Source organism: Mus caroli, unplaced genomic scaffold, assembly GCF_978045245.1.
Source record: "Mus caroli unplaced genomic scaffold, Mus_caroli_1 scaffold_8, whole genome shotgun sequence".
Taxonomy (NCBI): Eukaryota; Metazoa; Chordata; class Mammalia; order Rodentia; family Muridae; genus Mus; species Mus caroli.
In genome coordinates, this window is record NW_028227263.1 from 125,191,658 (window position 1) to 125,207,395 (window position 15,738).

A 15,738-nucleotide genomic window follows, 5' to 3' on the forward strand; every position below is an offset into this window, starting at 1 on the left:
GAGATCAGTATAGCTGGAGGGACAGAGCTTCATGGTGCAAGGGAGACAGTGAATCACCGAGGTTCAGGAGAGACCGTGGGGCTATGACTCCTGGTCCTAGATATGTACCATCCATCTCTGTAGCTCAGCTCCCATATGACAAAGACTGTTTCTCCTACAGGAGACTCACCATGTCTGAGCACTCAGGTCCTTCTGCTTGATTCTCCAAGCTCATGGATTAGGGGTGGAGTGTACAGAGACCAAAAGTGAATGAAGCATCAGACACCCCACAGGGGCCTTGTTCTTTCTGATGTCTTCACAGCACTGTTACCCACTGACACCTTTAGAAGTGACAATCCTAACCCCAGAGAAGGGGAGTATGGTAGCCTTAAACCATGAACCTGAGAGTCAGAATAATTGTACCTGTGAAGGGGAAATGTTCACAGCCTCATAGCAGTTGACAGGGTAAAGCTAAGGATAGCAGGGCTCTCACTTATTCATGTCCCAGTTGACACAGGACCCTAGGAATGTAAAACTGGGAACCCAGTGAGTGTTATCTACAGTTACCCACTCATCCTGAACATTAACTATGAGGATAACAGTGCTAATCATATTAATTATTAAGCGTGTTAATAACTTCTATCGCATTATTGCAAAAACTGTCTAAATACAGAGGGATAGAGCCAGGACACTTGATTTTTCCTGGGTTCATGACACTGACTCGCTGTACCCTATGAAGACCATGACATCCTGGACTGGTACGAGCATATTCAGTCAGGCCCAGAATTGAGCTAGAATGGGTTGGAGGGACTTCTCTTGCCTAGAAAAGCTCATGGTATTGGAGTACAGTGACATCTTGAACTCAGACTTAATGAACACATGGGTATATAGTGTGGTTCTTCTCTGTGTATGCTGGTGAGGGAACAGGGCTCATGCATGCCACATGAGTACTCTTTTACAAAGCTGCACCTGAACTCTAACTGGGACTTGTTTATCTGAAGTCATAGCACACATCCTATATCCTTTTATAGACCAGGATTCCCCTTCCCTCTGCTGACATCACATGTGGCTTTATTCTGTTTGCTCCAATGGCTCAGATGTCCTGTTGATATTCCCCTCAGACATTCATCACCATCCAGTGTCAAACCTCAACTTCTCCTCCTATGCAACCTCCCACCCTCTTGCACATTAGTCTTGGATTATCAGTGGGAAGCTCCAGTCTTCCTCTCAATGCTCTTTATTCCTAGCCACACCACTACTACTAATAGATCCTATATTACCCTTGTCTAGAACTTTGCCATTGGCCTCAATAGGACCATAGGGACAGAAATGTACAAGTCTTGTTAAATGGGTTATTGAAATGTCAGCATTGAGCTTTGGGATGAAGCTTTGGATTTATGAATAGATACAGACATTACTTTCCAGGGCAAGCTGATGGGCACAAACAATTCCCAATTCTTTCATGAGGTCTAGCTCTGTTTCTTCCATTTCTTCCTGCATATTTTATTTCTCTTGGATGACCCCAATTGGTGTTGGAGAGAGAGATGAAGAGAGGAAGAGGGAGAGAGAGAGAGGGAGGGAGAGAGGGAGGGAGGAAGGGAGAGAGGGAGAGGGAGAGGGAGGGGGAGACGGAGGGGGAGGGGGGGAAGGGGGAAGGGAGAGGGGGAGGGAGAGGGGGAGGGGGAGAGGGGGAGGGAGAGGGGGAGGGGGAGAGGGAGAGGGAGAGGGAGAGGGAGAGGGAGAGGGAGAGGGAGAGGGAGAGGGAGAGGGAGAGGGAGAGGGAGAGGGAGAGGGAGAGGGAGAGGGAGAGGGAGAGGGAGAGGGAGAGGGAGAGGGAGATTTTCTCAGGTAAGAGGATATTTCCAGGGGGATTTAAGATCATTTGGACTTTCTTTGTGTTACCTGCTCATGCCTTCCTGTGACATCCAGTTTCTTTCATGATCCTCGTGACCCTGAAGAATCACTCAGAACTTGGAACCATGCTCATGATTTTTACTCCAAATTCTCCCAGTTCCTTTTTTTTTTTTTTAGCTGGTAATTGGCTTCTGCTCTGAGTCCTGTCGAGTCAGAACAGGCGGGGGGGGGGGGGAGGGGTGGGGATCATTGTGCCTGGGAGGACTGTCCTGAGTCAGGATGATATTGATGCTTTTAAGCCACCCTTTTACTTACTATTCAGTGTCAGTGGTTTTCTCCAGAGCATCCCTGAGCTTAGAGTATGTGAACTTAGAAGAGTGAATCCAACCAAATGTAGATTCCCTTGAGTGGTTCTGGCTGTGAGTGTCTGGCTGTGGACTCCAGCACATGTGATGCCTGCAGAGAGAGAGAGAGAGAGAGAGAGAGAGAGAGAGAGAGAGAGAGAGAGAGAGAGAGAGAGAAGTACACTCACTTGGAAGTGGGGAACTTCCTGTGGTGTTTCCCTTTGGAGAAGGAGGCTTTGACAGTTTACTGTGTCCTTGTTAGTTTTAACTGTTACCTTGACACAGCCAGAAGTCACCTCAGGGAAAAGTCTACACTGAATAATTTCCTTATCAGCTCTGGCTATGGACATGTCTGAGAGTAATTGTCTAAAGTGATGCAGGAATCTCAGGGCACTGTGGGTAGCACCATCCCTAGACAGATGGTCTTTGTATAAGAGAGGTAGTTAAGCATGAATCAGATAATGAGCCAGCAAATGAGCCAGCAAGCAGCGTGTTTTTTTCCTTGACTTCCTTCAAGGCTACACTATGACCCAGACCTGGACAGGAAATGCGTGCTCTGCTCTCTTGAACTGCTTCTGTTCTCAGTGCTTTTATCACAGTGAGAGAAAGAGACCTGGAGCAGTGTACAGGGAAGAGCAGTTGGCACTTCCATTTGAGCCACTGCTCTGTTCCCTGTCCTCAGTAGGGGTCCCTCAGTATCCAGTGGGCCAGCAGAAAAAGGGATTGAGAAACCAGACATGGGCAGGTGAGTACAGGTGCACCCCGTTTCCATTACTGTCCTCTTGCTTGAGTCTGACGAGAAATGAACCATGACATCTTTCCACTGTCATTTTGTGAGCACAGGGCTCCTCCCAAGGGGTCTCATCCTCTGGATGCACACTTCATCCAACTTTAGTCCATGACTTGACAGGGAGAACCTGGAAGCCTGCCTAGACTCACCCTACACTAGATGGAAAAAGGAGTTCTGCAGAGCCCAGTGAGCAGAATGATGGTCCCTGCATCCCACCTGTGCAGAAGGGATCAGGGCAGGTCATTTTTGTGGTGTTGAACCCCTCTGCTGTAGCCCTAGGCATGAGACTGCAGTTCTCACAGAGAACTACATGGGGCAATATCATGTTGCACACTCAACATTAGGACCATTGTTTCCTTGAGCTAGGAGACCTTGCCTAGGAGACTGCTTTCCATTCCTGTCCCCACTAACCTTGATCTTCCTCCCTAGACCCTGCTCTGTTTCTTCTGTCTGAGAAGACCCCTCTCTCTAGGGAACCTGAAAGTTTCCTGTCAGAGACCATCCCGTGAGAAAGTGATCCCTTCTCAAATGGCCTTGTGCTAAGAGCTGGTTGCCACCCCCCTTCCTCCTTATTCCCTTCCTAACACCTAAGGCTGTAAAGTTGAATAATGGTCCCCTCTTCCTTATCTCTTCCTGAGTTCCCATGACATCCAAGGACATGAGTTACGCCTGAGCCCAGCCTGACACCCAAGGCTGTCAAGGAGGATCTATGTTCCAGAGATAAGATGCAGAGTGCCCGCAAGTTTGGCGCCTGACCTCAGCCCCCATGTCAGCAGATGCCCACTTCTTTGTTCTTTGTATAATTCTCCCTCGACCCCTCCCATATTCTCTGTGATGTATGCTTTAAAAAGAAGGCACCTCAGCTTAATAAACGAGACCTTGATAGGTACAATTCTACTTGGTCTCCGCCTCTCTTTCTTTTCCTCCCATTTCCTTCCAGGTTCGCGGTCCCCCTCGCACCCACGAATAACTGAATCCCGCGGGACGGGATAGTTTCCTTCCTCCTGTCATCTCCCATAGTACAAGACAGGATTGCTGATGGGGAATCTTCCAGACAAAGGAGAGAGCTGACCCAGGAAGACCAGCGAGAACTGTGCTCAGCCAACACACAGAACAGCCAACCCATAATGCTGCAGGGTCACTGGTCATCTCCTTCTTTGACTCAGAATTGAGCACACAGCTGCACAGGTGCCCAAGCCATCAGCTAACTGTTCTGATGGCTCATGAGATTTCACAGGAAGGTCAGGGTCCCCAGGAGAGGGATAGAGTACCTAGTTACCCTTGATGATTCATGTCCTCAGGGAGTAACTCTAAAGAATCCTCTCCTTGGAGCAAATGGTAGCAGACCCTGCTGCTCTGGACAGCCACCCTGGGCCAGTGTCAGGCCCTTGTTCATATTTAAGGCTATTTGTTGAGACTGTAATATTTTTTCCCTTTATTGTGCTATTGCTGGGAAACTGAGACCCAGGGAACACAGTGTCCACATGAGCATCACACAGTCCACAGGTGACAGATGTGAAATACAAGTTCTCTGTCTCTAGCCACATATGCAGTGTTCCCACCCTGGAACCTTCTCAGGTGTCTGTGAATCAGGGAGAAGCTGATGTTAATCTTGGTCATCAGCTGCTTAAGGGGACATCATGTCCAAGAATTGAAAACAAGTGGACAATGAGATCTGACTCAAGAACTTTGCCGTGATTCTCTCAAGAATTTCTGAAGAATTTCACTACTCCAGGGCCCACTTATGAGACAGGAAGTTGTGTCTTCTTGTGTGGGGCTTTCATTCAACACTCAGACAATTGTTTCCCTGAGCTAAGACCTTGCCTAGGAGACTGCTTTCCATTCCTGTCCCTACTAACTTGGATCTCCCTTCTTAGACCCTGCTCTGCTTCTTGTGTCTATGGACACCCCTCTCTCTGGGGATCCTGAAATTTCTCTTTCTCCTGGTAGGACTTATGCTGCAGGATAACCCAGACAAAGGGCATATGTGACCCAGGAGGACCACAGAGCAGTTGGGCTCAACCAACACACAGCCCTAACCAACCCATAATGCTGGAAGTTATCTGGTAACAGTATATAGGAGAGGAGCCCACAGTCCTTTCCGAGACACACGGTCACCTCTTCCTTTATACCAAGAACATGAAACTCCTCACACAGGTGCTACCTGGCATCTGTCTTGTGTAAGGAATTTGACTGGTGACATTAGTGACAGAGGGTTTATCTTCATTCCCAGTCATCACACAACTGGTCCCTTCCAAATGTCACAGACATGCATGTCACCTTCCTGATGGGAAACTCCCCTTCCCAGAGCACTGAAGACACAGGGCAGACTGATCCGGGTCTGTGTGTCTCAGGGACACATTGGAAAGACAGAGGCTCCTTCTTTGATGCTGACAGACCCATATGGAGGACTCAGCAGGTGTCAGCCCTTGGATGAGTTACTGTTCTCTGAGGGCATGTCCATGTTTGTCAGCCTTGTTGTTCAAGGTCTTGTTGGAGAAGAAACATAAAGAGAGAAAATGTGAGAAAGATGCAGGGTAGCACTGAGAGTGGAAGTGAGTGAGCAGTGTCGTGGACACAGACCCCACGGCCCACAGCCAGTAGGATTCTGGGAAGTTCTCTTGCCTGAAAGAAAACTCAGCTCAGAAAGAGGAAGGACAGCAGAGGCCAGGTGCCTTGCAGGAGCTGAAGGTCTCCTCAGAGAAAGACCAGTACAGTGAGAACAGATATGGAGGTATCCTCTGAACTTTTCAGCAAAGTGTGTACCCCCTGGCAGAGGGTGCTGCTCACAGGTAAGTGTTCCAACTCTCTGATTGTGTGTGGGAAGAGAAACTCAGAAGCCAAAAATATTCTGTAGTGGAGGTGCCTAGAGAAGACTTGGGTGTCTGTAGTTGCAGTCAGGAAGGTGCAGTGAGGTACAGAGGTTCAGCAGCAGGAAGCTCTGAAAGGAGCTGATGGGGGGAGAGAAAAATCCTCAGATGCCCCTATTTAAAATCAGTCACATTGGCTAGCATTGGAATTCCAATGGTCTCCATCTTGACAGGGTGAATCTCCAAAGAGGAGTCAAACCTGGGAGGGCAGCAAGTTGGCTCAGTGTGGAGATATGCCAGGCTAAATTCATTCATCAGCTATAACAGGGTAGATGGAGATACAGGCTTCTGCAGACTCTGCTCTGCCTTCCACACAGGTGTGTGTCATGCACCATCAATGTGAACACTAAGACAAAAGCCTTCGGAAACCCACAATACAATACATAGTTATTAAATCACACTTGAACGTAATGATTGTTATTTGCTCCAAACCTAGGAACTGCAGCGGTGAATCCATGTAGATATCCTTCCTTCCTCCTTTACTTCTTTCCTTTTTCCTTTCTTTCCTTCCTTCCTTATTTCGTTCCTTCCTTCCCTTCTCCCTTCCTTCTTTCCTTAATGTTTCCTTTGTTTTTCCCTTCCTCTTCACCCTCATTATTTTCTGAGTTCTTTTCAGGAACTGAACATTCCAAAAAGATAATTTTAATGGTTGTCTTCACAAAGCCTTTTCTAGTGAACCAGAAATCAGAGTATTCAGAGGAGAGAGTCAATGGTTGAGTAGAGCTGCAAATAGAATAGAAAACAATTCAGAAAGTGAGGATTGTGTGCAGGAGTGGAGGAGAAGGAGTAGGAGGAAGAGGAGGAGGATGTTATAGAGTTCGTTCTCTTCACAACGACACTCTTTATATGAAGAGTGATATGGGGACACCTGAGTAGAGGATTCCACAGGGCAGAACCAACACCCTCTGGCATGGAGATCATGTTACTCGTGTCCATTATGGGCACACACCTACCCATAGGCATAATGTGAAGGATGCTCACACCTGCTCATGATTGTTGGCTTATTTCTCTTCCCTTCTAGCCTCCCTCTTTACCTGCTGGCTTCTGTCCACCACTGCCAAGGTCACTATCCATTCACCGCTCCAAGTGGTTGAAGGACAAAACGTTTTTCTACGAGTTGACAATCTTCCAGAGAATCTTCTAGCTTTTGCCTGGTACAGAGGACTGACAAATTGGAGGGTCGCAATTGCACTGCATTTAGTGGAGTATAATGCAAGTATGACAAAGCCTGAGCACAGTGATAGAGAGATATTGCACAGCAACGGGTCCCTGTGGATCCAAAATGTTACTCAAGAGGACACAGGATATTACACTTTTCAAACCATAAGTAAACATGGAAAACTGGTATCAAATACATCCACATTTTTTCAGGTGCGCTGTAAGTAATTCTTTGTGAACTCTGGGTCCTGGGTTGGGTCCCTCCACTAGGCAAATAGAAGTGTCAGGCCTGGCCTGTGTCTCCTTTCCCTCTGCATTGTGTCTCCATGTTGGGGCTTGAGCATTTATTGCAGGACACACCTGGTGGAGAACAATGTCAGGTGTGCAGAATCCCTCATTTGATTTCACCTTGGAGAAACCTGGATGTAGGGTGGGCAACTCAGCCAAGGATGACAGTATCTGCCTAAATTCTTGGGGTCCTTCATAGGGAACCGTCCTTGAGAAAGTCTTGAGGGAAGAAAGAAGGGCCTGTGGAAGCCATGGGCATCTTACAGAGCTGAGTACCAGAAACTCCTGGCTCCACACCTCTGTTCCAGCCTCACCTCCTGTGGGCCCTGAGAAGCTTTGTGCTAGGGTTGGATCTTGACTTTCCATCTTCAGAGAAAAGGTGTTTGTTGTAGTCAATGTCTTTCTCCATGTGAAACTAAACAGTGTATTGCCATGAATGCCAGGATTAGCCTGTGTCTCTTGGTCACCCTAGTGACCCACAGGGAGACCACAGCAGGGCAGATTCCCAGGTCATTAACCCATTGTCCTGATGGGCTTAAGATGAGACTTCTAGGAAAGTCAGTTTCCCATCAGAAAGGGAGAAAGGACACAGATCCTACTGACAAGTTCTTATCTTTTGAGGCCAGCACATTCTCTCCTATAAGGAAATAGAACAGGCGTCACTGATGTGGACAGTTCTCCAGACATGAGCTGCAGTTCCCACAGTGAAGAGCAGGCATAGCCTGGGGACACTCAGGGAATACTCAGAAACCTATATTTCTGAATGAGGACCTCACCTTGTATCCTGGCTTTTTCTCTCCCTGTAGACCAGGAGGTCACTGACAGAGCCTCCTCAGACCTCTTAGCTGCTTCCTGTATCTGCCACCCTGTCAGGGGATGATGTTCACATTTCAGACATGCATTTTCCCTGTGGATGAAAGGGTGTCCCATGGGAATTACCTAGACAGAGGTTCAAGGCATCCCAGTAAGGCCTGGGAGCACAGGGAACACATGAGACACAGCTCAGCAGGCAGAAGAAGTGTGAGCACCGTCTTGAAACCCTGCATGGGATGATGGAGTCCAGCGCAGTCCTTATGGGACCCAGGTCACCTCCTCCCACACACTCAGGCCATGGGCTCCTGACACATCTGCTCCTGGGCCTTTCTTCTCCCTCAGAATCCTGAGTGTTGACTGCAGTGGAATGGATCTCTCTCCTTCCCCACTCACCATGCAGTTGGCCCTTTGGATGTCTCACACACATTTATCACCTTCTTCCTGAGAAAATCCCATCATCTCAGAACACTGAGAACACAGTGAAGACTGGGTGCCCAGCTGGGTTTGTGTCACAAAGAGATTGCAGAGGCTCGCTCTTCATTGTTGACTGACCCATGATAAGAACACAGCACAAGTCCTCCCCTGTTTGAGCTTCTGTTGTCGCAGGGAACATAGATGCTGAGAAGGTTGTCAGTCACTGTGTACTCTGGAGGTCTGAAAGAGTAGAGGGTAGATGGGTATTCCTGAGAATTTAGAGGGCGTAGAACACAGAGCTACCCACAGTCAAATAGAAAATTCCTAATATCGATGGATCTCTCTTCCCTTCTAGCCTCTCTTTTCACCTGTGGGCGTCCTCCCTTCCCTGCGAAGCTCACTATTGAATCAGTGCCGCCCAGCGTTGCTGAAGGGGGAAGCGTTCTTCTCCTTGTTCACAATCTTCCAGAGTATTCTCAATTATTTTTCTGGTACAAAGGCTTGACTTTGTTTAATGAGGTTGAGATTGCGGAATACAGAATCGCCAAGAATTTAAGTGATCCAGGCCCTGCCCACAGCGGTAGAGAGACAGTGTTCAGCAATGGATCCCTACTGCTCCAGAATGTCACCTGGAAAGACACAGGATTCTACACCATACAAACTGTGAATGGATTTCAGGAAATGGAATTAGCACACATTTACCTTCAGGTGGACAGTAAGTGATTCTCTGTGATTGTTCAGTGCTGGGTGGGGCTTCTACGAGGAGCACTGTCACTGCTAGCATGGACTACCTCCTGTCTGCATTTTTATCCCTATATTGGGGTTTGACCGCTCTGTGCAGTACACACATGTAGGAGAGAAATGCCCATGCCTCAGACTCTGTCTTCTGACTCCCCCTTGTATCTCAGAGTACCTATGATGCCAGACTGCTCTGTCTGTTGAGGCTCTTGCAATGTATGCGAGGAAACCGTGGAGTCCACACAGAGTGGTGATCACCGGGGTCTGGCCTTGGTTGTCTGTCCCAGGCTTGACTTAAAATGTCCTGGGTTCCAATTTATCAGGACTTGACACTTCTGCTTTGAGCAGACAATGAGCAATGATTTTTGGCTGTCTATATCAATCCAGTGTATTTATCATCACTAAGCAGTAGAGTTTCATAAAAAACACAACAACCCCAAACAAAAAAAGCAACAGAAGAAATCAAAACAACCAAGGGTAGTTGTAGACAGAAGGGTGCCGCTTCCTGCCTGTCTCCTCACACCTTGCTCATCCTTATCTTATAGCAAATGGGATTATGAGTCCAGGGATGTAAATGCTCACAGTGGACTGGTTCCTCTCACATCAATCACCAGTTAAAAGATTTGCTATAGACCTGCCCAGCAGTCATTCTGGTATTTGTATTTTCAGTTGAGGCTCCCTGTTTCAAATGACTCTGGCTTGTGTCAAGTTGACATAAATCCTGGAAGCATAATTCCTGGGCCTGCTAATAAGAGCAGCCTTCTGCAAGCTCTCACCCAGCCCTAGTCCTGGGGGCTACAGGCAGGGCAGGAACAACATGTATAAAGTGAAGTCAGAGGTTGAGTGCAGGTACAAAGGAAATGAGAAAAGTCAGGAAGTGAATATGCAGGGTGTACAGAGACCACGATCAGAGGGGAGGCATCATCTCAAAGCCCAGTGTGCATGAGTGTGTGCAGTGTCTGACGGAGGGCAGGGAGTGGGCAGCCATGGAGATACAAAGGAGAGAGCTCCATGCAGAGGCAATGACAGATTCTGCAGCACTGAGGGCTGTTGCTGACTTCCACCAGGTGAGATATACACACCCATGCCTGTAAGTCCATGCTCAGTGAAGAATCCATCTTGTCAGGATGCAGGTCGAAGTCTTTTCACCAGGCACAATGATCCTATGTGATGACTTCTCCTTTCCTTTCCAGCCCCCTGCTGTGACCCTCTTGACTCTGCCCAACTCAGGATTGATCCAGTGACTCTGCATGCTGCTGAAGGAGAAAGTGTTCTTCTCCAGGTCCATAATCTGCCAGAAGATGTGCAAACCTTTTCCTGGTACAAAGGTGTGGATAGCACTCCATCCTTTACAATTGTAGAATACAGCAAGGCGATGAAGTCCATTTTCAGTGGCTACGCACACAGCAGAAGAGAGACAGGGTACATTAATGGATCCCTGCTGCTCCAGGACGTGACTGAGAAAGACACTGGCTTCTACACACTAGTAACAATAGACAAATATGTGAAAGTTGAAATAGTGCATGCACAAGTCACCGTCCACAGTAAGTGACTGTCTATGGCTTCCCACTTCTGGGTGTGGCTTACTTTACTTCATACATTCACACCGAGGAGTGGGCTGTTCCTGCTCTCTCCACCACTGTATTGTGCCTTCACAATGGCATTTGGGCACTTAGTGCAGGGCACACATGGGGTGGTCCAACAGCATTAGATAAGAACCTCTCACCTGTCCTTTCATGCAGAGCTACCCATCCTGTGCTGGGTAAACTCAGTCCAAGAATGTCAGACTCAGCCTTGACCCTTGGGCCTCTTATTATGCCCATATCCCTGATATAGACTCCATGCGCGTCAGATAAGCTCTAGCTGAGGAAGCCATGGAGTCCCCACACAGAGCACCAGGAAACCCTGGCAACAAATCTCTGTGATGGTTAGTCTCTAGGTGTCACTGGGAAATGTTTTTGTCATTGGTTGGCTTTGGATTCCTGTTACAGCTGACATCGTACAAGCCTGCCATTGCATATGTCACTATCCATTGCACTGTCATTAGAGCCACAGTTATGATATTTATCCTGGACATCATCAGCAGAGACTCACCCAGGAATGCATAGCTGGACATGACAATCTAGTTTTGCAGGGCATTACTAGCTGTTTGGATGGCATTATGAGACTTCAAAGGAAGGTCAGGATCTTCAAGGTGATGGACAAAGGACTCAGGTCCTTTAGGGAAGTGTTTGTCCTCTGATGCCATTGCTTATGTCACTATCCTGGAATTCTTGCCTGCAGGCAAAAAGTTTCAGAGTTGCTCACTGGAGAGCACCCAGAATGAGATGCAATTCCGTTCCTGCACACTAGATGGTGCAGTAGCTCAGCCCAAGACTTCAGAGTCGGCCCAGTCTCCTAAGGCTCTTGCCATGCTCAGAATGGCAGAAAACTCAGAAAAGCAATTTCAGGAACCATGCACTTAGGGTGTAGCCTGGCTCCATCCCTGACTCTATAGACCTCGAGTTCTTTTGTGCAGTCTTTCAGACCTACTAAGCACATTAATCTGTCAGAGAATCCCAGCTATCTCTGGGAAATCCCATTGTGAATCACCTAGACAGAGGACAGCTGCCTCAAAGGAAGGACATGAGCAGACTCTAGGTGATGCTCTGGTAGCACAGGATGCTGAGAGTCCCTCTGAAACTCTCCTTAGGTTTATGGGGCCACTGCCCTCTCTCTAGGGTCTAGGTGACCTCCTCCTTCACAGCCAAAGGAAAGTCCCCACACAATTGCTCCTGGGTCTCATGACAATGCACTCTGACTGATGATTCCAGTGAGCATGGGTCTGTCCCTTTCCTAGACATCAGTCAGCAGGTCCCTTCCTAGTCCTTACAGGCATCTGTGTCAACTTCCTGCAGGGAACAGATTACAAAGCCTTGAGAACGAAGGGCAGCTTAGGATCCTGTGCTGTAAAGGACACATTGTGAGAACACAGCAAGGGCAGTCCTGTTGTGAGCTGTTGCTGCCCCAGGGTGCAGAGATGATTATCAGCCTTGTGTTTGACCCCATTTCTGACAACCCACAGCAAAACCCTTGGAAGGTCCTGCCTGGGCAGAGGCTTAGCTCAGAGGGAGGAAGACTGTAGAGCTTGTGGGCAGTGCTGGAGCAAATGCTGTTCTCCACAGAGGGAGGGCAGAGCAGGCTGCTGCAGCCATGATGACCCACTGTGTACTTCTCTGCAATGCTTGCAACCTGTGGTAGTGTCTTCTGCTCACTGGTGAGGAGGGCAGTGCCTCACTGTGTGGGAGGAGGGGAGCTCAGAGACTTGCTGGAATCTCCTAAGGCAGAAGGATGAGACAGGATCACTCAAGTTGACCTCTGACCTCCATCTAGGTACTGTGATCTGTCTGTAAGCATACACTCAGGATGGTGTACACCTGCACCTGCACACACACTGCATACACATCCATATGCTAATGTGTGCTGGAGGTTTAACCAGTGTCAGTAGGTCCAAATATGAGAATTTCATTAGCACCTGGACATGCAAGATCTTTGGACATCTGCCTATCTACCCACAGGCATCTGAGGCTGTGTAGGCACTGGACCTTCTTGAAACATTAAATTAGATTTTTTTTCTAACAAGGCCTTAGGTGTAATGGGCTGGAAGACAGAACAGGAAGGCCATCTCAAAGTGAAGTCAGGTGCTGACTGGACCAGAATGGAGGTTGGGAGGTAAAAAAACAAAAACCCTGGGGTCTCTAGCAGAAGAAGTGAGAGATAGCTTGCCTGCAACCCACATTTTCTGAGGGAGAGCAGGCTTGTGAGGACAGTGAGGGTGGAGACACATGAGGATAGAGTTCCCCACAGAGGAAGCAACATACAAGGGCCCACCAAGGGGATGGAGGGCATTTGCTCAACCCCTCTGACTTGTGCAGACACTCCCACCCACCTCCACTGAGTGATTGATCTAAGCTTCTCTGGTCACATGACCCTGTCTTTTCCCCCCAAACAAGGTCTCAATATTGATGGATTTGTCTCTTTCCCTTCTATCTTTCCTTTAAGTCTGTGTTCCCCCTCCCTCCATGGTCCAGCTCACTATTGAATCAGTAAGAGGAACATCAGGAAGCCAAGGTTCCTGACTCAACTCTAGTTGTCCCCAGAGAGCTTCTCCTCAGGGCTAGCATTGGACTTCCTTTCAGAGCTGACAGGAAACAAGGCTTGGCTGAGTATCCATGTCCCACAGGGTGCAGGATCAACTGTTTACCTCCATTAATGCTGCAGTCATATAGGTCACCTGTGTACCTCCTTCTCCCGAGTCTCAATGGTTGGTGCCAGGACAGAAGTCAAGTGTTCTGATGGACTTAGGAAACTCAGATTAAAACAATGTCCCCAAGGGTTGGGACAGAGATGACAGTTCTCCAGCCACCTCCTTATCCTCAGGAATCCAGCCTAGGGTAAGTGGAACAGATGCTGCTGATGTGAGCAGCAACCCCATCCCCAGGTCAGAACATTGTTCACACCTAATGTTAACTCATAGTCAGTGCAATGATCATGTACAGAGTGTCATACTTCAGGTAAACTGAGGCATATCAACCTCAGTGGCTAAATCAGGATCATACGGTTTGTAGGTTGCAGATGCAAAGCACAATATATATCTATAGTCACAGCTCCAATTTCTCCTTCCTAAATGCTTTATTCAGTGTGATTTATAGAGGGGCTGTTTGAGATGTCTGAAAGATGAATGTCATTTGGTTCCCCCCTCTGTTTCTTTGCAGAGCTTGTGACACAGCCTGTCATGAGAGTCACAGACAGCACAGTTAGAGTACCGAGCTCAGTTGTCTTCACTTGTTTCTCAGACAACTCTGGGATCTCCATCCGTTGGCTCTTCAACAATCAGAGTCTGCAGCTCACAGAGAGGATGACCCTGTCCCCATCAAAGTGCCAACTCAGGATACATACTGTGAGGAAGGAGGATGCTGGAGAGTATCAATGTGAAGCCTTCAACCCAGTCAGCTCAAAGACCAGTCTCCCAGTCAGCCTGGCAGTGATGAATGAGTGACCCCTCCTCTCATACTATAGCAGGGCTGGGGCATTTCTATCCACCCCTGCCAATTACAGATTTCAATCCATTTGCATGGCCAGTTGGCCATCTCTCCCATCCCTCCCCACACCTGATCCTGAATCCCTCCATTTTTTCCCCATATGCCCTCTCCTACCCAGTTCCCTCCCTCCATATGCCTCCTCCTACTATTTTGTCCCCTTCTACGTGAGATTCAAGCATTCCTCTTTGGGCTTCCAACTTGTTTAGTTTCTTTGGGTCAGTGTAAAGTAGTGTATGTATCTTGTATTTTGTGGCTAATATCCACTTATAAGTGAGTACATATCATGCATGCCATTTTGGGACTGGGTTACCTCAATCAGGATGATATTCTCAAGTTCCATCCATGTGCCTTCAAATTAATGATGTCTTTGTTTTTAATAGTTGCATAAAATTCCATGGAGTATATGATACCACATTGTCTGTGTCTGTTCTTTCAAGCTGCTGGCAACTTCGATACACTGCACTGCTCACTATTGATGCACAATGCAGCCCAATGGGAAAATGTTCCATTTTTTTTCTGAATGGATATTGAGCTTCAAGGTTGTGCTGAACCAAACTGAGGTTGACAGTTGTGTTAGTATTTTACTGCAGTGAATAGACACTGTGACCATTGCCAGTCTTAGAAAGGTCAACATTCAATTGTGGTTGCCTTACACATCAGAGATTCAGTCCATCATCATTCATGCGGGAGCATGGCAGCATCCAGGCAGGCATGGTGTAGCAGAGATGAGAGTTCTACATCTTTATCTGGAGGCTGCTAGCAGAATCATCACTTCCAGGCAGCTAGGGCTAGTGTATTAATATCCATAACCATAGTTACATACCTAGTCTAACAAGGCCACACCTCCAGTAGTGCCACTCTTTGGGACAAATATATATAAACAATCCCATCCCACTGCCTGTTCTTCATAGGCTTGTCTAAATATATGAGTGTACGGGGGCAATACCTAAACATAGGATAGTCATAAGTAAATTCATTCCAACTTCTCAAGTCCCCATAGTCTATAATAGTCTGAAATAATGTTAAAAGTCCAAAGTTTAAAGTTTCTCTTGAGATTCATCTAATCACTTAACTGAAACCCACAAAGCAAGACAGAAAACCAGCCGGGCAGATTCCAAACTCTGCATCTCAATGTCTGATGTCAAAGTGGTTTTCATGTGTGCACTCCTTTTTAATTTCTGCAACAAACTTCTTTCTCTTGGGATGGTTCCACTCTTGTTAGCAGGTTTCTTCAGCAGGTAGCCCATGGCTGTGGCATCTCGAACATCTTGGGTCTCCACAGCAGCTTCAATGTTTTAGCTTCTTATTTCAATGTCTGGGATCCACACATGGTCTTCTGGGCTACTCCAAATGGCTAGCATCACATCTACAGCTATGCACTCTGCAGCAATCTAAACTCAGGTTGATCT

At 47.6% G+C, this 15,738-nt stretch overlaps 1 protein-coding gene across 3 annotated transcripts; it reads left to right on the forward strand.

The window, feature by feature from the left end:
- Positions 1-5,695: 5,695 nt before the first annotated feature.
- On the forward strand, positions 5,696-14,286 carry LOC110288108 (pregnancy-specific glycoprotein 22-like). 3 transcript variants are annotated; one of them, XM_021154550.1, is made up of 6 exons: positions 5,696-5,759; positions 6,859-7,215; positions 8,866-9,229; positions 9,387-9,391; positions 10,442-10,792; positions 14,003-14,286. In XM_021154550.1, exons 1-6 carry the CDS (start codon positions 5,696-5,698, stop codon positions 14,284-14,286), a joined length of 1,425 nt encoding a protein of 474 aa, XP_021010209.1. The 3 variants fall into 3 exon arrangements, with proteins under 3 accessions (XP_021010209.1, XP_021010210.1, XP_085698245.1); XM_021154551.1 differs by lacking the exon at positions 9,387-9,391 and having other exon boundaries at positions 8,866-9,225; XM_085842119.1 differs by lacking the exons at positions 9,387-9,391; positions 10,442-10,792 and having other exon boundaries at positions 8,866-9,225.
- Positions 14,287-15,738: the final 1,452 nt, after the last annotated feature.

Bases quoted from the DNA above. Each gene is read 5' to 3' on its own strand.
- LOC110288108 (XM_021154550.1), top strand. From the start codon at position 5,696: ATGGAGGTATCCTCTGAACTTTTCAGCAAAGTGTGTACCCCCTGGCAG. The intron at 5,760-6,858 runs GTAAGTGTTCCA...CTTCCCTTCTAG, and splicing joins GCAGAGGGTGCTGCTCACAG to CCTCCCTCTTTACCTGCTGG. The intron at 10,793-14,002 runs GTAAGTGACTGT...GTTTCTTTGCAG, and splicing joins TGCACAAGTCACCGTCCACA to AGCTTGTGACACAGCCTGTC.